The sequence below is a fragment of the Sphaerodactylus townsendi genome, linkage group LG02, assembly GCF_021028975.2.
Source record: "Sphaerodactylus townsendi isolate TG3544 linkage group LG02, MPM_Stown_v2.3, whole genome shotgun sequence".
Classification (NCBI taxonomy): domain Eukaryota; kingdom Metazoa; phylum Chordata; class Lepidosauria; order Squamata; family Sphaerodactylidae; genus Sphaerodactylus; species Sphaerodactylus townsendi.
In genome coordinates this window covers 128,419,041-128,445,963 of record NC_059426.1, presented here as the reverse complement: position 1 = coordinate 128,445,963, position 26,923 = coordinate 128,419,041, and the positions used below count along the sequence as shown (strand labels likewise).

The following is a 26,923-nucleotide window of genomic DNA, read 5'->3' as shown; positions in this document are numbered from 1 at the left end:
TTTATGATTTCTAAATCATAAAAAGATTTATGATTCTATCCAGAAAAAAAGATTTATGATTTCCAAATATTTACCCATAATACAGTAAATCAAATAGAACACGACATTTAGACTTCTAGGTCCAGAATGCTTCCCTAGTACAATCACTGTTTGTTCTATAGGAGCTAACATGAAAATGGACATCAAGTTTAAATGTTTTTTAAATTAAATGTATTCTTGAAGAACTAAACAAAGTGTTTAATCTTTGCAAAAGGCCAGTTAACATAAGAGTATTATCTAATTTCATTTGTGTGCGTAAAATATTGATTCTATCCAGAAATAATCATTTTATTATATATAAAATATACCCTGCCACTAATAAGTGGAGTATCCTCATTAGTGTTGCCAGCTTTGGATTGGGAAATACCTGAAGGTTTTTGGAAATGAAGCCTGAGGCTGGCAGGGTGTGGGGTGGAGAGAGACTTTACAGGAGACTTTACAGGAGTGCGGGCGGAGAGAGACTTTACATTGGAGATCAGTTGTAATCGCAGGAGATCTCCAATAACCACCTGGAGGTTTGCAATCCTACTACAGACTCTTGACTGCAAGGTTTTTACAATATCTCTGAATCAATGACATAATACTTTGCTTTGTGATATTGCAGTGTTTCACTGGTTGCTATACCTGCTTTTATAGATTCACTTACTAACACAGAATGTCTTACTAGAAAAGCATTTGTTCAAAATGGTTATTAACAAGTGAAGATAGTATATTGCAATAAAAATAGATAGTGCTAATAAATATTAAAGTAGCTATTCTCCTGTGGCTTAGAACTTTTAAATTTTATTTTTTGTGGCTCTGGGATAAAGGAATAGAGTAGGGAAGAGGGGGTGAAGATGATGGTTAACTGAGTTCAGGGACATGTCCCCACCCCATCGCCTACCCCAATCCCTGCCAGTGGCTAGGAGGAACCTGGCAACCCTAGGCTTACAGGAGTCCTGCTAGAGATGCAGCAGAGAACTAGGCCTTCCTGGTAACCAGCTTTGAAGGAAACCATGATACTATTAGTTCTACATTCCAGAAAAACATTTGTCTATTCAGGAACTAGTCAAGGTGTGTTTGAGAAAGTGGGGAAGAACAGGAAATTGATGTAGCTTGGACAGTCACCTATAAAAAGAAGAAGAAAAGTCAAGGAAATAACATCTCAAATCAGAGAAAGGCCAGAATCAAGCTGGGGAAACAGGGTGAGTCAGTTTCAGACTTTCACCCTTCTCTGTGACCTTTACCTGACTTAAGGTTGCTAGTCTTTGGGGGTCGGGCGGGGGGAATGTGGAGATTTCACAGGATTACAAATGATTTCCAAGTGAAATAAATCAATTCCCTACAGAAAATGGCTGATTTGGAGGGTTGACTCTATGCCACTATGCCATGATGAGCTCCCTCCACTTCCCAATCCCAACCTTCCCAAGTCCTACCCTCAAATCTCCCAACCTGGACTTGGCAACCCTAATGTTCTGGAGGTAGTCAGAATCACTCATGGGAATACTTTCTAATCTTGGAATACTTTCTTGATATTCTTGGTGCCTTATGTAATTGAACTTAATTTTGAGAAAAGATAACTTGAAAAAAATAGAATGGGCAAGTTTCAGAGTGGAATCTTCTTTCTGTCCTAATTACTAGATTTACAGGGGGGGAAAGATCAGAAAATAAAATATCCATTGCCATAAGCAGAATGAGTTGTTAGGTCTCCCCAGCATAAATGCATTGAATAGACACTTTATCTTTAAAAAATCTTATATCTATAAAATATTGAGGTTTATAAAAGCAGTCCACTTTCTTTCCTCTAATTATTAACAGGTAGTGATGCTACTACGATGGTCAGTTGCATACACATTTTAGCTCAGACTCTAGATACAAGGTAAGCCTGTTAATTTATAACTGTGTTCCGTTAATGTAAACAATGTGAAACTCAAATCATTCTGTGAGAGCATGGAGTATTTTGGGCTGTAGTTAAATGTGGAAGCACTGTGTGTATGGAAACTATCCAGAAAACCACTCCACTGGGTCCAATTTATTGTGCTGATATATGTGTCAAAAATCAATCTTTTAATAGAAGTTATTTTTAGGCTTGGAGATTCGGGTAAAACAAATACCAGATTTGGCCCAAATCTGGGCGAATTCGGGCATATCCGGGCAAAAATCGGCCGAATATGTCCTGCCCAAACATGAATGAATCCGAATGCAAGGTATTCGGGCTTTTGGGGGTATTTTTTGGTGTTTTTCACGTTTTGGCCTGCAGGGGTGTATTTTTAATCCTAGTAGCACCACAATTTTAGGGTATTATTTGGAGACTGTTCTGATTATGTCCCCCAGGTTTGGTGAAGTTTGGTTCAGGGGGTCCAAAGTTATGGACCCCCGAAGTGGGTTCCCCCATCCCCCATTGTTTCCAATAGGAGCTAACAGGAGATGGGGGCTACCACTTTGAGGGTCCATAACATTGGTCTCCCTGAACCAAACTTAACAAAACTTGGGGGATATTATAAGGACAGTCTCTGGATGAGACCTCAAACTTTTGTTGCCAGTAGATTTAAAAATGCGCCCCTGACAGTCACCCCCCCAAATTATTTGTCTTATTCGGGTATACAGATAATTTTATGCCCAAATAAATCTGAATCCGAATTTTACCAAATTTTTAGGGTATTTACCAAGCCTAGTTATTTTCTAGTATAGGAGGATCTACAGGACAATAAGAAATCTAGGAGTGGGGCTGCTTGAAGGAAGGGGCTGTAGATCAGTGGTGGAAATCTTGTTTTTGTGCAGAAGATTTTAAGTTCAATCCAGCTAGAAGAATCAGATATTAAGAGAGAACTTTCTCTCCCTGATGAAGCCTGTTCTGAATTTTCCATTTCAATCAAAGGAAGGCTCAAGTGACTGAAAGATTCTCCTTACAAAAAACTTTGCTGCACTTAGTAAATCAGAGGTCAAGGAGAAGGCTAAGCTATAACTCTTCTTGCTATCATCTAATTTTCTCTGGTGGGAGGGGTTTGGGGGGATTGTTTTTGGTATAAAGGAACATTATGTCATACGAGATCTCACAATCCAAATTGAAACATTTAGTACTAGCTAAATTCCGTGAGATTTTGCTGTATTTATACGTGCTAGATTTGGTTGAGGAACACATCGAAAACTGAAAGTTACCATGAAAGTCACCATAATATCTGAATTTAAAATTGTCTGTTTCAGGTTTTATGTATAAATAATGTGACAATCTAAGATCACATGAATATGAATGGATATATTGTAGAAATATATTCTTATGAAGGCTAAGTAACATTTTTTAAAAACTTACTTTGTAGAACTGTAATGAAATCAGGCTCAGAGCTGGTTAAGGCAGGATTGCGTGCTTTCTTTGAAAATGCAGCTGAAGATCTAGAGAAGACATCAGAAAATCTTAAACTAGGAAAATTTACACATTCCCGAACACAAATTAAAGGAGTCTCACAGAACATCAACTATACTACAGTCGCATTGTTACCTATCTTAACATCAATTTTTGACCATGTTGCTCAGCATCATTTTGGCACTGATTTGCTTTGTAAGTTGTCTTCTTTTTTAACATTGATTTTGGCAAATGATTTCAATTGTCACTGAGTATGCCCTTCTGGTAATTAATAGTTGCCTTCATTCTTTTGCATTTCCTCTAGTGAGACCGAAACCTGATACTAGTTGTATTGTAAATAAATTGGTTTTGTGTAAATTATATAAGAAATACTGTGTTATGAAAACCTTATATAGACTGCTTCCACATGCAAGTTTTGTTGCATTCTGGCATTCAAATTCAAGATAGTTTTTTGAGCCATCCATACAAGGTTGTCCTGCATTCACACACTTTCTGGGTTTTCTCCTACTTTGGTGCCATTGTGATATAGTCTTTTTGGAAATATTGCAGTCAAATAATCTTTAAAAAGTTTGAGGGCAGGGAGGGGTACACTTTAAGGTCCTGCCCACATTAGTGCCATTTCGCTTGCTTGAGATATGTGTCTGCATCACATTCCTCTCCAAAGCTATTCTTCATAGTCAAAGAACAGTATTTCAGGAAATGTTGGGTGGCTGCAGGAGGTGGGAATTGGTAGAAATCTCTGGTCATGGAAAACTTAATGGGATCCAAACCAATACATGAAATAGTAGGCCTTAATTTGGTAGATAGCATCAAACATTTGTTTAAAAGATATCTTGGCTGAATAATGTTTCATTAATTTTTTTAGTAGGTGACATCCAAGTTTCCTGTTACAGAATTCTTTGTAGTCTGTACTCTCTTGGGACTGGAAAGAACATCTATGTCGAAAGGTAATTAATAGGAAAGACTGACTGTTAAAAAGCAATGATAAGAGCAGTTATCAGCAAGATTTTGGAACTGGGGGATTAATAGTATGAACTGCTCCAATTCAGAATTTATGGATTATTTGTTCACTGAGTCCAGGCTACCCAAATTTTAGACTGAACTCATAATCAATTTGGCCACATACCAAGACTAGGAGTTATGCCTGGGTGGCACACATTTCTTGTACAGCAGGTAGGGTTGATATCAGTGGTCAGCTTCTCCTACTCTGACCAAGCACCTATTGCCAACCAGAGTTTCTGAAACTAGGATAGGAAATGGTCATTTTCTTGTGGAGCAAACCAAACAGCAGGTAGTGGAAAAGGAAACCTGGGGTGGGGCAGCAGCAACTCCAAGTAGAAGTAATTGAGGAAGACTCAAAAGGAGAAGGGAAATTGAAGGGAGGAAAGTAAGAGAGTAGTTCAGTACCATGTGCTTGTGTAACCTCAGCTTGTGGGTTCTGTGGGGCAGTACTTGGAATGAGTTGCAACAACAATTTTTAAACAACAAAATGGTTTACTTTTCTTTACAATTAACACTTTTAAAACATCAACATTTAACGTTACAATTCAAGGTCCTGTTCAGGTTGCATTTCAAGTCCTTCTATTTACAGTCTACTGATATTTCCAAGTCCAAATTCTTCTTTGCAAGTTGGCTGGCTCCTGAAGACTTCAAGGGCTTGATGAACAGGTTGCAACATGATGGAGGTTTCCAGGAGAACTCTCACCCATTACAACCACAAAAGAAACCCTGAAACAATAAACTCCAACATTTACAACATAGCAAAAACAAACAACTCCCTTCCCAGTAGTTCCCAACAATATTGCAATTACCTTAACAAGGTGTTAAGGGCTTATAGAAATCAAGGTCTGAGTCCGGTAGCCTTGTCTTCTGCAAAGAGCTCTTGCAGCCTTTCTGCTGCTCTGAGTCTCCACCCCCTTACTGGGTCAACCCATTCTGGGCCAACCCATTCTGGGCATGGGGGTTACACTTGCCTAGGAGAAAAACAAAAAGTAGTGAAAGTTGCAGTTGGAGGAGGAAGAAAGTACAAAGAGCTATGCTCAGTACAAGAGCATAGCTGCAGTTGGTGGGGTCTTTATGGGTGTTTCTACACTCTTATTTTCATATTTTTGCTTTTTAAAATTCTCTGCATATTTTTTTAATGTTCTTCATGTGTTTTGTTCCCTCTAGAGATCACTTCAATATTACGTCACTGTATCTCTGGCTTATTTCCCTACACAAAATAAGCTGGAGCAGTGATGACAAACCTTGCGGGCTAAGTGTGTCAAAAATTTGAAAAATGCCTTACTTGACTCTGCTAGCATGTCACACACACCCAAGCTCACATCCCCAAACAAAAGAGAAACAATTTTTACATATTTATTTAAAAATGCAGTCCGATCATGTGTGATGTTATATATTATACAAAGAAACGTCAAATAATTACAAAAATGAAATATGAGTAAAAACAAACAATGAAAATAAGAGTGCAGAAAGCCCTGTAACAGAAGGAAAAGCCCAATAATACCATTGTAAAATGATTGACCTATAATGGATGAAGCTTCTGTGGCAGTTGTGAGGAAGAGTAAGTGCCAGTTGTTGGAGGAGCTAGAGTTAATACTGGGGGTGGGGTATGGAGCTCATCCTGAGGGATAGCAGTGGCTTGTTGAATGTGGGACCCCGGACAGTTCACTTTTGTTTCTAGTACCCCTTAGCCTTCACAACCTAATTCCAGCCCTATAGCAGATAATAGCTAGAAATATTTCTGTGCATTGTGACAAAAGGGGGCAGACTTTTAAAATGGATAGTATATGTCTTTTGCAGGCAACGTCCAGCTCTTGGTGAATGCTTGGCTTCCCTTGCAGCAGCAATTCCAGTAGCCTTCCTTGAACCTTCTCTCAATCTTTACAATCCACTTTCTGTCTTCAACACAAAATCTTCCAGAGAGAGAGCTCGTAAGTACTGTGATTCAGAAAAATATATTCTTTCACATTTGTACAAGGGCTTGCTTCTTCCTCATTCATTTCTAGACTCCTTGAAATATTCGTACTAATTTATTTCACTGAAATTCTTGTGAAACTGTACCACACTGAAAATTCATCTCAGATTACCTGCATAACAACATGCTTTGGATCAGTGCTGGAACATGTAATTAGACCTTGCCTTGAATCAAAGGCAACATTATGACGTGAGATTCCTTCCTTTCCATCTCCACTACCTTGACATCAGTTGTCTTGCTGGGTGTCTCCAGCAGCCTCCCTGGGACTAAGAATGGGGAAGGACAGGAGGTTACTCCATCTTTTCCCTTCTCCTGTCCTCATATCCACAGCTGCTGCCACATGAGACCTGTGCCTTCCTCTCCTCCTTGGCCTTTCCCCAGAACCTGCCTTCCCAGAACCCAGTCCCCCTCCCTGGGCAAATCTGTGTTCGCTCTGAGGGAGGGCAGTGATTTGGTCCTCCCCTGTCCTTTCTACTGTCCTGATGGATGGCTCCTCCCCCAAGCTGCCCTCCCTCCTGTCCCACTGATTATGTCAGGACTTGGGTGGGATATCGGTCCTCACCCCTGCTTTCCCCTGGCCCTCTCAATCCCAGACCTTTATCTTGGACTGCTGTTGGGCTTTCTTGCACTTTTGTAGGTCTATCTGGCCCCACCTTGTGATGCCAGGGTGGCTGCAGGTTGTTTGTCATCAGTGGGGGTGGGGCCACTGGAAGCTATGTCTGTGATGGCAGCAGTGAAGGGTCTGATATAAAGTCCATCATTGTTTCCAGACATACAGTATGACAAAGTTTATAATCTGAGCCTGATAATGATAAATGCTGTTATACTATATAATCCAGTATAGTCCTCATGGCATCAGTGGGGATATGTGAAAATGAAGAAAACTTGTACCAACCAGGCTACAATAATGACTTCAAAAATTAGCTCTCCCACTGGAGTAGCAATTTATTTATGAGTAACCAAAATAATTTTATAATTTTACAAACAGTAACAAAATGTTTTGGAAAAATTGTTTACATTCTCCCATTGGAGTAATATATATATATACAAGTTAGAACGGCAAATAGTCCTGGAGTATATAGTTTCCAGGGCACTTATCATTCATGAAAAAGACTCGTTTCCACAAGAACTACCTTGCAATTATCCCGATGCCTCAGAATTAAAACACACAGACATTTCAAAGAATTGAAGTGGAAGGAGGTTAGATAGTAATTAGCAGTATGTGTGTTGGTATCAGTATATATGCTAATGAATTAGCCATCTATTTCATGTTTTCAGCATTGAGTTTAGCTTTTTAAATATCAGTTATGATAATCTTTATTCTGGAGAAGAAGATCATAAATAAGGAAGCTAGGAATTTTATTACCATTAAATATCTAAAAACTAGCCTGGAATGAGTTTTTTACAAAATGATCAATTAATTGTATGATTTTAGTGGCTGAATGAATCATGATTTGTCACCCAGCCGATCTGGGTTCTAACATTTAAGAAGTCCCCATAGCACTCATGAACCTGGGCTAGAAGAAATGTTTGATCCCTTTTCTGATTCTGCGACCACTGCATTAAGCATATTATATATATTGCTATTCTAATTTACAGCAGAATTTGGAATTGTAAGTATTTTTTATCAGAATAGCTTGATCCATACCTTCCTCTTTCCACTGTACTCCAAAATGCCACCTGAAATGCTGCCACTGGGGGACAGGGGACTCCAGGAACATGAGAGAGTAGTCAGAGGTCTGCAGCAAGAAGAGGGGAGGACAGGGGAGGACATTCCATCCTTGGAAGTCCTATTTTGGATCCAAGTTGTGGCTTCAAATCCTCATTCATATCTTAAGACTGGGTCTAGTTCTCATTAAAATCATGTTATTGGATGTATTGTCAAAGGCTCTAATGGTCAAAATCAATTGGCTGTCATGATCCTAATGTTTCACCTGCATGTATGGCTGGCATCTTCAGAGGCATGTCATGGCGACGTGTGTTTCTCACATTAAGAACAAAAACTACCAGACCACAGTTATACAACCCAGAAAACCCACAACAGTCATGTTATTGGACTTTATCATTTTAGACTGTAATTGCTGGCTCATGTAATAGAATGATCCTCCATTCAAAAGTAGCACCTGCAGTTTGAAGGTTGTTAACAGCAAGGAAAAGGCTAGAATCTTTCCCTGAAACATCTAATTCACATTTGGGGGGAGTATAAATTCATGCAGTGTTCCTTCAGCAGTCTGCAAGTCCAGAAAGAGGTTTGCTATCACTTCTGCTGTTTGGCCTAATTAGGCCTCAATGGTGTGGACAGAATGAAAAGCTCTGTTTACATTATGCAAGGTAAGAATGCATTGTTGAACAGCAGAGGGAACCAGCAGACCATGTTTGCAGCTAGTGACTCTACCTTAACCTGACCAACAAGGAAGGAGGGACTGAACATACCTCCAAGGGTCAGTGTTGTGGTAAAAATAAAAATTGTTTTTAAGTGTTCAAACAATTAAGCCTAATAAATTGTTATATATCATATTAAGTTTTAGGTATGCCTGAAACAGTAGAAGAAATGTGTCCAGAAATTCCTCAGTTGGATGGCTTAATGAAAGAAATAAACAGCTTGGCAGAGTCTGGAGCCAGATACACTGAAATGTCAAAGATGTGATTGAGGCGGATTCAAGGCTCCATGCTAAAAGTAAATCCTCACTCATCAAGTATTGGTGGGAAAGGGGACCTGAAAACAATCCTGAAAGCGGTGGTCCCTGTTGTACAATGGTAACCTCTGAACATCTCAGCATAATTTTGGGAAACATTCTGAAAATCATCAACAACAATCTAGGGATAGATGAAGCATCCTGGATGAAGAGAATAGCAGGTATCTATGTCAGAATGTTTATTTCCCCATTTTATTTGTTAGCACTAAAAAAACATTAATTTGCCAGCAGAGGTAGGAGAACTGGACTCTTTGTGAGTGCCTCCTCCTTTTGGAGCAAGAAGGCAGGCCAGTAAATGAATGGCAGCTCCTTCAATAATAAGAAGCTTCTTTTTCTGAACCTGCTTTGTATCAAGGAACCAAGGTATACACTGAACTTTCTCCAGAATGTAACATAGCTCAGTTTGTGTCCTAAAGCCAAATGGATAAGAGGGTTTCTTTCATTTCTTTTTCATTTTGTTTTTGATTTTAGCTTCTCTCCCTAAAATGCATAATAAAATGTGATAAATAATAAATGTCTCAGACGGAATCTTCACCACACACAGCTAAGGAGACAAAGCCTCTGACTTTCTTTACTTTTAATTCTTTGAGATGTAACTTTAGGAGCTACAATATGACCTTGCTTATTCTTAGTGCCCCCCAAAAAGGTCAAATGCAAAAAAAAGTATCCACCTAAATCAGGGGCATATAACAACAACAACATCAGCAACAACAAGAAGCAGCAGCAGCAGCAGCCTTTATTTGGCATAAAAATCAGGGGCATATGACTAACCTAAGGTACCCTAGCAAGCTTCCATGGCAATGTGGGAATTCAGATTTGACTTTCCCAGATACTAGTCTGACACACAACTCATAAAAGCCAATCCTGATGAAGGATCCCTGGGGACTCCATAGAATACTGTGTATACAACTGAAGTAGAGAGGTAGTATAAGTAGAAGTAACCCACACGTGTTCTTGCACAATGAATCGGGAGGTGACAAAGGGTGGGCTTTTCAGTAGTTGCAGAGAGAAGAGGAGATGTTTTTGTAAACTCTGCTTCACTTGTGAGAGTCTGGCGCCATCTCATATTGGGTACTGTTACATATATTGGTTATATAAATATTGGAAAAATTTATGAGTATTCATAGTTTTTAGCATAGTGCAGTGGCGTATCTGCCTAGGGAAAGGAGGTACCCTCTGTCCCCAGGTGCCCCTAATCTGGTCATATGGGGGTGCAAAATTGGCCCCCCCACGTGACCAGGAAGACGGCAAGGCAGCAGGAAGTCCTGCTGCCTCATTGTCTTCAGGTGCCCTCAGCCCTGCCCATGTCATCATTGATGTTGGTGGGGCCAAGGAAGCCCAAGGACACTGCCCCCAAGCCTTGCCCCCTGGCTCCCAGCTCCCAGTCAGCAGCCGGCAGTCCCTTCTGCTCTCCCCTCTGGAGAGAGGGGAACCGAAAGGCTCCGTTCTTGGCAACTTTGCAGGAGGGGGACCCGAGGCCTGGGGGCAGAGCTTGGGGGATTGGGCCCCACCTCCCTAAGCCCCATTCCCTGGCATAGCAGGAGGCCCCCAGAGAATGGCTGTCTCCGGGCACCATTTTCACACCGAACGCCTTTGGCATAGTATATCAGTTGTGTTAGGCATTCCGGACAAGGGTTTTTTTCTCTCGTTCTTTTCTTTTTTCCTTAACAGCTGTGTGGGAATAAAATGGAGGAGAGAAGAACAATAGAAATTGCTTTGTGTCCCAAATAGGGAAGAAAGATGGTGTATAAATGAAGTTAAATTAAATAAACAAGCAAGCAAGCAAGTAGATTTATTTTCAGTATTCTGGATCCAATCTATTATTTATCCATTGTTCCTCTGGATCTCAGGTCTATTTGGAAGTAAGTTTCAAGTGATTCAATGAAGCTTACTTCCAAGAAAGTGGCCCATGTCACACAAGCAAAAGAAGGAGAGATGCTACAAAAGCAAGAGCTAAGAAACTTAGCTGAGTGCATTTTGTTGCATGCATAGGAATGCATTTTCATTGTCTGGTTAGCTGAAATGGAGAGGATAACATTGCATTTGGCTTGACATGCTTGACTGAAACAATTTTGATAGCTTTACTGTAGTATTTAAAATGTGTCATGAATATCACACCAATTCCCACCCCTGCTGCAGTTACCTGTACATTGGTATAAATAATGTACAAAAAGATACTATATGTTATATATTTATATGTTATATTTATATATTATCATGTATATACATGGAATGGTGGCATTCACATATGGTATGACGGATTTTTTTAACTCTCCAAAAACACAGAAATATACCATTAAATGCTAATATTCAACTAAATGTGAGTGTCAGAATTCTCATTTGACATTCTCCAAGAGCACTGATGTCTTTCTGTTTGAAGTAATAAGGAATCAGGAAGATAGAACTCACCCATGGTCACAGTTTAGTATAGTTATAAACCCGAAACCTGAAGTATGAATGAATTTATGGGTGTATATATAATTTTGCAGTGTAACAAAATTATGCTTTATGCTTTATGCTTTAATTATGCTTTAAATGTATGCTTACATATACATATTTTGTATATAGTGTATACTCAGCCAATCATCAGCAAAGCCAGACCGGATCTCTTGAAAAGTCATTTTATTCCAACACTCGAAAAACTAAAGAAGAAGGCCATAAAAATAGTGATGGAAGAGGAACAGCTGAAAGCAGACAGTAAAACTGATACCCAAGAAGCAGAACTCCTCATTCTAGATGAATTTGCAGTTCTTTGTCGTGACCTTTATGCTTTTTATCCTATGTTGATTCGCTATGTAGACAACAACAGGTAAGATAATCTGTTGGTTGCAGTTGATTATGTGGTAGGGTTGCCAGCACAGCCTCAGCAGTGTGCGATTTGAGTGATAAATTTGGCAACAGTCAAGGTGGTAGTGATAGTTGTGGAACAAACTATAAGAAACAAAGTGATCAGAGAAGGTTTAAACCTGTGGTACAGTTTGTGGGAAGGAAGGAAGGAAGGAAGGAAGGAAGGAAGGAAGGAAGGAAGGAAGGAAGGAAGGAAGGAAGGGAAGGAAGGAAGGAAGGAAGGAAGGGAAGGAAGGAAGGAAGGAAGGAAGGAAGGGAGGAAGGAAGGAAGGGAGGGAGGGAGGGAGGGAGGGAGGGAGGGAGGGAGGGAGGGAGGGAGGGAGGATATCTGTTATAACTGCCCTCAGCCCTTTGGATAGGGCAGGATAGAAATGTGAGAAAGAAAGAAAGAAAGAAAGAAAGAAAGAAAGAAAGAAAGAAAGAAAGAAAGAAAGAAAGAAAGAAAGAAAGAAAGAAAGAAAGAAAGAAAGAAAGAAAGAAAGAAAGAAAGAAAGAAAGAAAGAAAGAAAGAAGAGGAACCTGCAGTCCATAAAAGGAAATCTTTGTGTGTTAGAAAATATACTAAATAAATCAACAACTGGTATCACATTAAAATGGTTCAAGGAAAAAAGGCAGTGGTATGATGGAACTGTATGAAAATACAGATACAGCAAAAGGTGATGATGATTTTTAGCTCAAGTTGAAAAGGTGAGTTGTACTTTTGCCCTGAATATCTGCAAAGCCAAGAGAATATGTTGCCCACTACCAAGGCAAAAAAGTATATCTAAATGATTGCCACATTATATTTGGACCCTGTTAAAGTCCAATAAATAGTCAATGAGAGGGAGGAGTGGAATTACAAGCCAATATAGTTAAATGAGCAAATTTATACAAGGTGATGGTTATCAAGGAGCATTGGTTTCCTGTATTTTGATTTACAAAACAGATAAAATTTTGATTTACAAAACACCCTAACTTATTATTTGTTTATTTATTTATTTATATGTACAAATTCAGCTTTGCTGTAGGAGGACTTGCTCAATCCCCGCAACTGACAGAGAGAGCAATAAGAGCATCTTCCACATGCAGAAATATTTGCAGAGGCAAATCCAAAGCAGCACATGTGATTCTCTGTTGAAAGGAATAATCCCACCTTTCTCTTCCCACTGCAATGTACTGTATCCTGAGAAAGCTGTTATTGAAGGCTGGCAACTGCATGAAATGTGGTACTCAGAACAGTAGCTAGAGGGAGAATTATGTGAAAATCAGCGAGATTCTGTCTTGTGTCCACAGAAACTAATTTTATTGGTTTCATATTCAAACCAATTAAATGAAGCTTTCATTATGTATGTGGTAATAAACAACCATAAGCTTATAACATAGACTAGAATCAAGAGTTCATAATTTTTTTTCTAGACTCATGAGACTGAACATCCTTTTTTAATGATGTCTTGGGGTACTCCCAAAGTGATTGGTCTCATGACAAGATTATAGAAGTTAGTGCTCCTAAAGACAATAATGTAGCATTCAGTATTCCAGTCCAAGAGATGAAATAAACATTATTCCTTGACAGAGTCATCTGTGCATAGGCACCAGTGAAAGTATGCACCACTGAGCATCTGTACATAGGCACTAGAGACATCTCATCATGAAGGACAATTAATCCAAATGCCCTCATTACACAACTCTAAACATGTTGAAATCAGTGTATGGGGTTTGCAAAAAGCCCGATAGTCTCACCCTGCTTCCTACTCATGATCACCAATTTGTGATCATAAAATCTATATATAGGATATGTGTGCATGCAGCCTTTACATCTAGAATATTTGAGAAAGCAGCATTCCTGATCCTGGGGACAGAGCCTATATCTGTTGTCTTCCTATATTCAAACTTTCCATGCTTGCAGTCATTGGGGGGGGGGGGTGCGCAATGTACTTGTGCCATTCCCTTTTTGCATGCATTGATTTAAAATCTTGTATTGTTATATGTAGATTGTTACAGTCTCTATGCAAAGAATAAGACTGGTGAGTGGTGAATAAACTATTAACAATCTCGCAGAAAATTCTAGAGGAAGAATCAAGAATAATTATTTCCCTTTATATTCCACCTTCATTTCAAATTATATCAGCCCAAATATTGTACTGTTACAGGTACAACAATACATGAAATGATAACATTGTAAGTAGTTTAGGTTTTCCTTCTATTTTGTCTGACTCAAAATTACCAAATACAGGAAATGAAAAAAAAAGCTACATTATGTACCTCTCTCTTGAATTGGATAGGAGGAATTGGATAGCAGACCATAAAACTGGATTGCAAAGATCATATGAAAAAATAAAATATTTTCTGCAGCTGTGCACATTAGTTTTTTTCCCATTTGTAAATGCAGATAGCAATTTTTTTTGTTTCTTTCCTTAAAGATATTTTTCTTACATATAAGATGCATATGTGAAAGGGAACCATTACAAAGTAGAAAAGTCAGGTGATGATACACTGGAATACTGAATTACTTTTTTTTTCATTTTGGACAAAAGGCAAGACAAATAATACCTTTTTAGGCTAGGAAAGTCAAGGTCACTTCATGGATCAGCAAACAGTGTTAATTAATGGCAACAAGCCCAAAGTAAGTGGAAAGTTTGATAGCTTCCACACCAGACACAAGGAAGAACAGAGTGCTTTCTTGACTAAATCAATAAGGAACTGAATAAAGACAACATTACTGATCTCAAGCATCACTACACTTAGGTTAGGCAGGGAAAGGAACATTTGAATGATCGCCTTAGCATCAGATAAAATTGACTATAGTAGCTTAGAAACAGAAGAATTCAGATGTTGGGCATATATGGTTAGAGTACAGAGGACACAGTCTCCCCAAATAGCAATTTAATTCAGCATTACAGTAAATATTCAGCCTTGTAATATAGCTCACCTGTTACCATTTGGGAATACCCAAAATTGCATAATAGGAAAATCAACAATGACTATTAAAATATAAGTATGCTCATTAAAGTATAAGCATATGTTGACCTTGAAGACTTGTCTCTGAATGACCCATGGCAGATTGAGCCCTACTTTATGTAGATATTTAAAATTCAACCTTTCAGATGTTTAAAATTTAAGATAAAACTTTTTCTGAAGTAATTTTGTTATATGAAAAGTGTGATTAAGAAAAAGAAGATTTCTGTACTGCTCAGTATATTTGCTGAAGTGGGCTCTAGCCAATGGGCAATGCAAGCCAGGGTGGGGGGAGAGATGGTGCAGCAACACTGCAGCTGAGCTGCCTCACAAGCAGGTATCTGCGCTGCTGTGAGCCCTCAAATGGCACAAAAAGCAATGATGGAGAAAAGGGACGACAGTACAGGAGTGCCAGTGTGGAAGAGGCAAGACAGGGGCTGTGATGAATAGGTTATCTGACAGCCAATAGGGGTAGAGGCATGGGGGAGGAGCAATATGGAGAAGCCAGCCCAGGTTGGGGAAGGGCTGGGACCAAGCAAGAAAGGCAAGGATAGAATGACTGCAATGGCTGACGGGAGACTCCAGAGGGTGGGAGCGGAGATCCCCACCTGGGAGCAGGCGAACCCAGCGAAGCACCAGGGAATGGTGGAGGTGCAAAGGGAAGTGATGGGTTCCATGACAACCCCAGTGCCCAAAGGGATGGCCATGCTGGGGAAGGTGACCAGTGCGGACCAGGGCTTACTCCACTTGGCTCTGCAGAGAGTGGGACTGGATGTCCATGACCCCTTCCATCCATGCTTGCCCCTTGGCAGCATCCTGCACCACAGCAAGCAAAGCTTCAAGATGGCCAGAGACTCTTGAGGCAATGATAGACAGACCCTGCATCTAGAGATCCACTCAGAGGTGGACTGCAGCCACTCAAAGTGCTCTTCCAGGCACTCTTGTTCAATGGCTGCCTACATGGATGATTGAATTGAGCGGCTAGGCTAACCACGGTCCCCCACCTAAAGCCTGGGTATAAGGCCAGTGTCATCATCTGTGGCAGAAGGGCCAGGGCCAGCTGGAGATGATTGAGAGCTCAATGAGCACCTGGCCCCCACCTGGTACTAAGGCAGGAGCTGTCATCTGACAGCTCTCTCTCTTAGTCTTGTGTCTCCACTTCCACAATGCCTGTCTTTATCTTATTTTTTATCTGTCTTTATCTTTAATTATTGGGGTACTGTGCTTTAATTATTGGGATACCTGATGGGTCTCCCCATATTCTTTCCATGCAAACGGGCCTGCAGATTGGCCATCTTTATTATTAAATATTGAAGGTATTTAATCCATATGGATATATATGCTCCTGTTATTTGCCACCTAATGACCATGGGGCAGATAATTTTTGTTGAAAAGTCAGACTAGGTATGCTGCTGAAGAAGGTGGGGTGAGTTGAGCTCTCATTCCAAGATGAATGCCTAGCTGAGATTTTGTGTGCTGCATTTCAAACAAAGCAGATGTACTCTTGTGGACTCCAAACCAATGAACACATTTATTTGTGATTGTAAACATTTGAATAGTAACATTCTAATGCATTAAATAATTGCAGCCCTCAGTATAATCATCAGTAGAGGCAATCTCTTTAAAGACATTGATATGTACATAGTTTTATCTAATTTTATCTAACGTCGCTACAGAGCACTGCACACCAAGACAGCTAGACATAAGAACAGTTTTTTCCCGAATGCCATCACTCTGTTAAACAAATAATTCCCTCGATAATGTCAAACTATTTATTATATATTTATTATATAATTACTGCACTACTTTTTTCATCATTCCTATTACCCATCTCCTCCCAATTATGACTGTATGACTATAGCCTGTGCTGACATTTCATTTTATTTTATGATTTTACATTTTATGTTTTTATTACTATTGATTGTTTCCTGATTGCTTACTAGACCTATATGACAATCATTAAGTGCTGTACCTTATGATTCTTGACAAATGTATTTTCTTTTATGTACACTGAGAGCATATGCACCGGAGACAAATTCCTTGTGTGTCCAATCACACTTGGCCAATAAAGATTCTATTCTATTCTACATAGTTTTACCTAACATTGAACTGCTGTTGCCTGATTAATCACCCCTTATTTTTGTCAAAAACAAAGTTCTGAAGAGGATAGTAGCAAAAACTGAGTGTTTAGCACAGACCAAGTTCTAATGGTGTGATTGTATCACTTTTCTGTTCAGATCAAACTGGCTCAAAAAACCAGATGTAGATTCTGATGAACTTTTCCGAATGGTTGCTGAAGTCTTCATCCTCTGGTGTAAATCCCATGTAAGTTCTGGTTTCACAGTGCATGTTTATACACACAAGACACACTCCCTAATTGCTTAATGTTAGATTCCTGGCTAAAACCCATTTTTAACCCAGGCTTTTAATTAGGCATTTATCTTATCAGCTCCTTAATGGCCTGCTCTGTGTTATTGTTTTTATACCACATATGTCTAATTGATTAAGTTTTATATTGTGGTTTTTAATTGTTAGCTTCCTTAGTCATGATTCTGAAGAAGCAACATAGACATATTGTAGCTAGACCTGCCTCTATTGCTGGACATAGCCAAGCTACAGGGTGTCTGCTGCCAGGTCCAGCTGAATAGCGTGGGTAGTGAGTCACCCGTGGTCATTGCTGGGAGAAGAAATAGAACCTTTTCTATTACTGTTTTGTCCTCTCAGTTTACCCCTGCCCTGTCCTCTACTGCCTAGCGTTGCTTTGCAAAGGTCAAACTTGGAAAGATTGCAACCCAAAAAATGTTCATTGGTATCTCAGAATATTAGACTAATAAGAGCTCAATGGGATTTGGTTGTTAAACCTGCACATGTCGTTTCTTCTATTTGGGAGTTAGTTCTCACATGTTAGATTTCAAATTTTTCTGCAAACCTGGGTGTCCCTTCAGGTGTATAGAGAAATCACCAGACTCCATTTTACAGACTTTTTTGATCTACACTCTTTGGACCAGACCAAAATTAGATATGCATACATGAATGCACTTTTGCCAAAATATTTAGAAATCAGTGTGGTGTTGTGTTTCTTTTAGAACTTCAAGAGAGAAGAACAAAATTTTGTGATTCAGAATGAAATCAACAATTTGGCATTTTTGACAGGAGATAGCAAGAGTAAGATATCAAAAGTAAGTTGAGAAGTGTTACCTGTCGAAATTCTATCGTTTAATGTTTTGAACTGTATAATGGTAGTCTTAAAGACATCTGTCATATGAAGAAGTGTTGCATCTTAGCGAAAATCTCTTCTTCCTGTTTTGTATCATTGGTGGTTTATGCACAGCACATTATTAACACTTGTAACACATTATTAATGAGCCCAGTTCCCCCGTTTGCTTTTGCATTGAAGATTTCACCTCTCCAGGAAGCAATTACAGACAGTTCTGGTTGCTGTGGCTCCTTTGGTTTCTCCAAAAAGATCGCTAGTTTAGTGATTTTTGTAAAATCCAGATTGAGGGAAATGTAATGGGCTGAACCTGTTTTGGGGGAGAGCCCTGTGCAAAGTTCTTCCCCAAAAAGGGATAAATAGCTTCCTCAGCCTGTTATATTTGGGCTGTGTAGAAACCACCATAATGTTTGATTATTAAAATGGTACTGAAACTTTTGCAAATAAACATTATAGCAGTTAAATAGATAAGTTGTAGAAACAGCAATATATTTTTTCTTAATGTGGCAGATACAGTATTGTGAAAGGACATATATGTATATAAATTTGTCTTAACTTTTGTTCACTGATGCAATAAACATTTTATTTTTCACTGTAACAAAGCAAGGGTGATCCCAGTACTGGTATTATACAAATAAAGTCCTGGTTGATAAGCAACAGCATACCATGGTTTGGCTGCTTAGGTTGAGCCTCATATTCATATGCACCTTTTTTGCCTTCTATGTGTCTTGTTCCCTACACACCTTTTTCTTAGCAAACCATTGTTTGATGTTATATGTGGGCAAACTTCCCTTTGCATAAATGATAATTTGCCCACAAATCAAATTAAAAATATAGTTTGATTATGGTTGCCATTTCCTGTTGGCAAACTACAGTGTGTACAAACCCATAATACACTTAGTTCTAATGTAATGGCAAAAAAGCAGAATAATAGGAGGGCATGAGAAGATGAGGGAGGGGGGAAAGGGAATATATCAGCCTTAAATCATAGTTCAAAAGAATAAAAGAGGGAGAACATTTGATACATTTGTAATTCAAGACATGCTGATCCTTAGAAACATCTAAAAAGGGGACTTTAGCATAAGGATAACTTGAGGAATTAAACTTCTTCCTTTGTTCAATTTGATGTTGCATCTAAAAAATAACAAAGCACGATTTTACTGAGATAATAATGAATATTTATTGAGAAGTTTACATACATAATTCATTAGTAACTTTCAGTAAAGAAGAAAGGAAGGAGTAAAAGGAAGAGAAGAAAGGGGTAAGTACCAGGATATGAGGCAGAAACAATATTTTAAAACATTTTCCAGAAGCCACTGATAGGAATGTCAATTTCCTTTCATGGATGCAGCTGAATTAAGCCCTTTACAGTATTTTCAGGAACTTGAATGTCTCAAGAACCAAGGTCATGTGTCAAGCAAGACAGGATTCATCCAGGAAGGGTGAAGATAATTTAGTTTTCCAATTGTTCTGTTCTTAAGATCAATTTTATTTAATATTCTAAGACATTCCAGAATGACCGACTCAGTTCCAGGCAACATTCAATTGAGAGATGCTATTAATTAGTCCCCTCCAATTTATCAGTCACATGCAATAATGGAGGTCAAATATATTTCAGGTGGTTAGGAAATTTCAATATTAGCTGGAAAAGTTGGAATTTTGTATAGCTTGGATTCAAGAATCACTGATTACAATTAATGAGGATCTTCTCATTTGAGGTTCAGAACTAGATCCTGATTTTTCTGCTTTTGATTCATTTCCTTTGAATTCGATAAAATTGGGGTGGGAGTATAGTTAGCTGTATTTAATGAGGATTGCTTCAAGTAAATAAACATATGCTTCTAGTCTATAATTGAATAACTTTAGCTGAATTGGAGCTTATTTGCCTCATAAGTAGAGGGGCATCAAAAACAAGAGAGGAAATGATGGACTGAAAACGTTCTGTTTCCATGCAGTTGAACCAAGGATTGATTGGGACATGAATTTCTAGTAGCAGCCTGGATCTGTTTCCTTAGCTTGCAGAATACAAGCCTCATGTATTTCTTGTTGCTTTCCACAGGTAGCACTCATTCTTGATTTTAGTTACATGCTCACATAAGAAGATGATGGCTGCAAACATTATTTTTGTCATGTACTTTTTGATTGTAAAATATTTTTATAATAATTTTTATAAATATTTTTATAAATATTTTTAAATTTTTATAAATATTTTTATAAAATATTTTCATAATCAGTAAGTAAATGACAAAAATGTTTACTTATACAGAGAAGGGAGCTTGCTAAACTCTGTCATGGGAGACATATCAAGAAATTATATTGTTATTAAGGATGGACATAAAGGGCAGAAGATACTTTGCTGATTCCCCCTGGAACCAACTTTAGGCAGTAAACTGCCTCTGGATATGGCAGCTTCATTTTGTCATCATAGCTAATTTTTTATAAATGAATTCAATTCCTCTTTGAAGCTGGTGGCCTACATATATCTCATGGCAATAAATTCCACAAGTTAACTGTGCATTCTGGAAAGAAATATTTTCAACTCACTGTCCTGAATAATACGGCCAATTATTGTAAATGAATGTCCATATGTACTACTCTTTGGCAAGGGGAGAAAAAGTTTTCTGTTTTCTTTCTTCACACTGCACATAATTTCGTAAATCATACACATAAACTTATAATATTTATGACAGTTTTTCTTATTTTTTTCATATATAATTCATTTTTTAAAAAAAATATTCTTAACAGAAAATAATTGGGGGTTGCACATGTAAAATGTCAAAATTCTAGTATATACTATACTTAGAAGGCTTCCAGAACAAAGAACTCAAGGACAATGCAAGTCTTCCGTCAAATGTTACCTTAATTACATTAAATTCCTGGTTTCCACTTGTAAATAAAAATAAAGCAAATACCTTCAGTGCACATGTGGAACTGAACAAATGGAGGTTTCTATTGTGTCTTTAAGGAGGGAACTGGAAGCAGTAGCTGTCATAAGAACTGTGTCTATCAGAACACAACCACCAACTAACAGAACTGTCTACAATTAGGCCTCAGTAACACTAATTCCTCCTCCAGTTATAGTCATAACACACGAGCCTCTCACTTCTAGAGAACTTCTGAGAGTTGTCCTTAATGCAACAGCAGCAATATACCACATCTTTCTCATTCCATTTCCATTTCTTTAGTAATGCATCCAGTACCAATGTTCTGGGTTCTGCCACGTAAGCAGAAGAATGTTCTTTCAATTTGGAGAATTTCATTTCATAGAAGAAAACAGGAAAGACATGCAGATATTGTTCTATGGATAACCTTATGGCAATTGTTGACTGGGTGTTCTGCATGTATAGATGAACAGTGTTCCTTCTCTGCCAACCTTCAGTAAGCTTAGGAGGGCTTTCTTTAATGGGTGCTAGATATTTCTAGTTCATTGCTTATTATTATAGTCTTTCTGTGCTGCTGGTGATATTTGTCTTTCAGTTCATTTCTGGAGGACAAAGAGGAGTAAAAATATTAAATAGCTGAATATCTAAATAGATAAATAGAGGTAATGTATTGGGTATGACATTCATAATTTTGGGACATAAATAATAATTTCCTTATTCATTACTAAATTAGTTTTATTCTAAATCTGCAAGGTGATATTAGCTATTTTGGACTGCTTTGCCATTGAAGCATACATTGGAAGTTGTTACATGCATTGTTATACAAAAATAGCCATATAAAAAGTGAAAATAAAGATACCAATAAGTAATAAGAAATGAGTGTTTGAAATGCAAATACATTTTAAGCTTTGATTTTTATTATTAAACTTATGTTGTCGTGGGGATGGTGTGACAAATACAGCACTATGCCACCTTCAAAGGGGTTTGGGGCAGCACAGAAAGGAGGGAAATCAAAAACCCTCCTGTCAACCAAATAACTGCATAGGACAAAAAAGCTTATGCCATACTTTTCAGTGGTATAAGTCTGCAGCTGGAGAGAGGGCGTTCCTGGACAGAAAAGCCTGGTGGAAGCAGACTAAAGTCAGCTGCATTTCCAAGAACAGCACTGGCCCACTCCCCCCCCCCCCCACCGCCCTGTTGCATCAGCATGCTTTTCCACACTGGCAGGGTTGCAATATTAATTGTTAATATTACAGTACCAATACAGAAGCATACCTATCCAGTTTCAGGAAGGGAATTTGTTAATGCATATGCCACTTTTAATACTGTTGAATGGTATGCCCCATATCTAAACTTCTCATATTTGCCACTTATATAATTATAGGAATTTGCATCCATTAAATAATTATTATCTTCCTTATGTTTAGGCATCATTCCACTATCTTTGTGATCTTTGATTTAGCTGGGAGGATGACAGAAAGAAACCTGTATTAGGAATAAATTCATTACTGGAGGCTAGTAGTCCTTGTCACTTTAGTAGTGGGATCAGTATCTGTTTTGTAACCAGTTATTTTTCTGTAATCTTTTCTTTGGCAATTTCACTCTGCTCTGATCTTGTTGACAACTATGAAGGACTTGATTACTACTACTTTAGGAGGGAAATATATTGCTTTTTCAGTCCCTTTGTACCCCAATTGAACATACACATACTGCACCTGGCTACTTCTAGTTTCAAACCTGTTTCAATGGTAGAATTCTTTAACTTTTAACCTGTGCATTTCTTCCTTAGTTATCTTACAATACAATATGGGACTAGGCTTGTTTTTGCTCCAGAAATCTCTACCTTTAATACAAAAATGTTGGCACAGCTGTCAGCTGGAAGCGTCTCAATGTAGTACTTACTGAAGCATAGGAAGGCTATAAATCAAAAGCAAAACAAGAACCACTATGCCAGCACCAACAGGAAACCTTAGGTAAAGATGATGTAAATTTAGAGGAAACTAGTTTGCACAATTACAGCTTGTCAGCAATGTACCATTTTTTATCAGAGGTTTGGAAAAAATGATAACTGTACAAATCCATTCATTCATAGACTGAACTAATTATCTGGCATGTTTTCAATCTGAATGTCAGTTTATCTGTGAGATGGAAACTACTTTGGTCTCTCTGTTGGATTATCTATATGGGAATATGTTCCTGGACCTCCCGAAAGAATTCTGTACCATCAACTGTGGTATCAAAACCTTCTTATGGGAACTTAACTTGTTGGAAGTGGGGTAGGCGCATGTGAATGGATTTTTTCATCAGCTACTCCCAAGTTATAGAACTCCCTTCCCCAAGAAACAAGATGTGACTGTAGGATTGTAACAACACCAGTCATACAATCTCAGGTTCCACTCACTCATTCATCTTCCAGTGGTATATGTGCCATCAGATGTCAGCAATGCCCTTCTAATCTCTACATCAGACAAACAGATCAATCCCTACACTAGATACTAAATCAACATAAAGCCAACTTTAAATCCACAGTACTGAAAAATCAGTGGGAGAACATTTTAATCTTCCAAGTTATTCCATTGCTGATCTAAGAATGGCTGTTCTCAAGAAGAGAGGCTTCAAGGAAAGATACAATGGAATATTTGCTGAACTTGCTAAAAATCAGTTCATTCTCAAGTTCAAAACAACCAATTGGCCCCCAAACTGAACAAGAATATAGGATTCTTCTCTCACTACAGATGCTAATTTTTGCTCCCATGCATTTTCTCTCTGCTCTGATCAAGCTGATTACAATGTGTATTGTACCTCTGTTCCTTATATCCCAGTCAGAAGTCTGACTCATATCTGGCAAAAGGAACTATAATTCTCTGAAAATCCTGTTAGTCTTTAAGGTATTACTGGGCTCAAATCTAGCTGTTCTCCTGAAGAACAATATGAAACTATCGTGTTAAACACTCCTAGTTTTTTGCTCCACAGTGGGGTCACAGTGGGGACTCCTTGCATTTCCTTGTTTTCACACGAGGAGGTACTCTGCTGCCTGTTGCACAGATAGCCTGTCCTCACTTTCGGGTTGCTCCCCATCGATCACATGGTTGATCGATGGGGAGCAACCTTTACATTTTATATCAATATTCTTCCACGGCACAGCCTTGTTCCCTCTCTCTGCTGCAGTGCTTGAGTCTATGAACATGGACTAGTACCCAATTCGTTGATGTTCTCCATAGACATATGCATTTAAAAGACTACTTATGCTAGTCCCCACTTATAGACATATACATTTAAAAGGCTACTTATTTATGCTACCACAAGATTTTTTTAAAGAATACATGTGTTTCCGTCTTAGTGCCTAGACTCTTAGTGATTCTCTTAAGTATCTTCTGGTAGATCATAAGCACAAAGTTGTTTTGCCTCATGATGAGTCTTTGAGGAAAGAATGCAGAAGAAGTTATCGTATTTGTTTCTCAAAACACAGCATTGCTAATGTTTTCTTTTCTGCAATGTTTAAAAAAGAAACAAATGAATTTGTTCTATTGCTTGTCAAAGTTCAAGCTCAAGTGTACAACTGTCATAAATAAATCTAATTCTCAGCCTAGTCCCTTCTGTGGATAACAACCAGATATGAACAGCCAAGGCAGATCTTTCTACAAACTTGAGAAAAATCTAACATCTAAAGAAAAAACAAATGCATTAGGAAATTAAACTTCCCTCATAATGGAAGCAGCATATGTATCTTTAAGAAATGAATGTGAGATCTCAGTGGTCATTATATTGCCACCTTCCAAACCTTGGTTTTTATGAGTAAAAGGCAGAGGAAGAGTCTTTTCAGGCCCAGCAACAAGTTCTGGGCAACTTGCAAAGCTAACCCAGGTGCAGTGGTGACTACTAGATGACTTGGAGAAGTACAACTCACTTGGTGCAGTGCAGCCTCCACAAAACTTGGATAACTCAAGTCACCTGAGTGACTTGATACCAGCTTTGCAACTATGCCAAACAGTTCCCAGGGAGAGTTTGCCAGGGGAGGGAAAAATGCAGAGGCGTTCCTCCCATTGGGCAAAGTGGGCAATTGCCTGGGGGCGCCCCCTTGTGGGGTGTGTGCAAAAACTGCAGGTTCATTTGTGGGATTTTTTTTGTATTTTCAGTGTTTTTCTGTTTTTGGCCTGCAGAGGGCGCAGTTTTTAGGCTAGCTGCACCACAATTTCAGGGATGTTTCGGGAGACTCTCCTGATGCTATCACCCAGGTTTTGTGAGATTTGGTTCTGGGAGTCCAAAGTTATGGACTCCCTAAGGGAGTGCCCCATCCCCCAATGTTTCCAGTGGGTTGGGGCACTCCCATAGGAGATGGGGCTACATTTTGTGGGTCGATAACTTTGGACCCCCTGAACCAAACTTCACAAAACCTGGACGGTATCATCAGGAGAGTCTCTTACTGATACCACCCAGTTTTTGTGACGTTTGGTCCAGGGGATCCAAAGCTATGGACTCCCAAAGGGGGTGCCCCATCACCCATTGTTTCCAATGGGAGCTAACAGAAGATGGGGGCTACACCTTTGAGGGTCCATAACTTTGGACCCCCTGAACCAAAATTCACCAAACCTGGGTGGTATCATCAGGAGAGTCTCCTAAAGATACCCTGAAAGTTTGGTGCTGCTAGTTTAACAATTGCACCCCTGACAGCAGGCACTTCCAAATTTCCCCAGATTTTCCTTTTTAACCCCTCCCCTTTGGCAAGGATTTAAAGGGAGAATCTGAGGTCCCCAGTTTAAACATTGAAAGTGATGCTGTTTCATGGTGGGGGAGAATCAACCACAAAATAGCATCACTTTCAATGTTGTTTAAACTGGGAACCCCAGATTCTCCCTTTAAGGAGGATTTAAAAGGAGAATCTGGGCTCCCTAGTTTAAACACCATTGAAAGTGATGCTGTTTGGGGGTGGATTCCAGCATCACTTGTTTAAACTAGGGAGCCCAGATTCTCCTTTTAAATTCACCTTAAAGGGAGAATCTGGGGTTCCCAGTTTAAATAACATTGAAAGTGATGCTGTTTTCCCTAATTGGGGGGACTGGATACAGCACCATAAAATGTTTTCATAGCAGTAATAAAACATTTTGAAAGCATTTTGAAAATGTTTTCAAAAAAATTATTTCTGCTGTGTGGCATGGCCTATTGCTGTGTTCAGATTTGTGAGTTGGGGGATGTTCTATAATGTGATGGTGACTTTGAAATGACCTGGTGTAAAAAATCATTGCTGGGTCACAGTGGGGGAGGGTGGCTGCACATGGGGGGGCACCAAACTCCAGTTTGCCTAGCTATGCCACTGGGTGAAGCTACAAGGGGACTGGGGGGTGCGTGTTGCACTGGGCACACACATGGGGGGGCATCAAACGTAGGTTTTGCACAGGGCTCCAGTTTGCCTAATTACGCCACTGGAAAAATGAGAGCCAATGTGGCATAGTGTTTAATGTCCCCATTGTATCATGGAAGCTTTCTGGATGAACTTAGGCAAGTCACTCTCTCTCAACCTAATCTGCTCCACAGGATTTGTTGTGAGGATAAAATGGGGAAAAGGTGGGGCATAAATGAAGTAAATAATAATACTGAGAACGGGGGAGACAGATGAAAGAAAGGTTGGTTAGTGAATTGAAAGAATGACAGGTGCAGGAAAATGGGAAATGATGTAAGGGCTGCCAGAAAAAGAAAAAGAAGAAATAGTGTGAGGAAGGAGGGATGCAGGGGGAATGGAGTGATTTGCACAATGCCTCATAGATTCTTCTTGTAGTGGTTCTATTGTCTGTTTTATTCTTTTTTTTTGTTTCATGCTTTACAGTCTTTCACTGTCTTTGTTTCTTTCTTTTGTGACTTGTTAGTAAACCTTCAGGAGCTGATAGCAAGTGTTCTTCTACGATCTATATTGCCAGTAATGTACTATTGGCAGTAATGGTTGCCAGTACTATTGCCAGTAATGGTTGACTATCCCCTTGTTTAAAGGCTCAGAATGGT

The 26,923-nt window shown here is 38.9% G+C and overlaps 1 protein-coding gene across 1 annotated transcript in view; it reads left to right on the top strand.

Moving 5' to 3' along the window:
• Window positions 1–26,923, top strand: part of RYR3 (ryanodine receptor 3) — a 372,359-nt gene that overhangs the window by 239,530 nt on the left and 105,906 nt on the right. Inside the window, exons 63-71 of the mRNA XM_048484286.1 lie at window positions 1,837–1,897; window positions 3,336–3,574; window positions 4,245–4,326; window positions 6,182–6,312; window positions 8,879–8,999; window positions 9,035–9,213; window positions 11,621–11,861; window positions 17,071–17,158; window positions 17,920–18,012. Of these exons, the coding sequence (XP_048340243.1) occupies window positions 1,837–1,897; window positions 3,336–3,574; window positions 4,245–4,326; window positions 6,182–6,312; window positions 8,879–8,999; window positions 9,035–9,213; window positions 11,621–11,861; window positions 17,071–17,158; window positions 17,920–18,012 (1,235 nt within the window). The remainder of the gene's footprint in view (window positions 1–1,836; window positions 1,898–3,335; window positions 3,575–4,244; window positions 4,327–6,181; window positions 6,313–8,878; window positions 9,000–9,034; window positions 9,214–11,620; window positions 11,862–17,070; window positions 17,159–17,919; window positions 18,013–26,923) is intronic.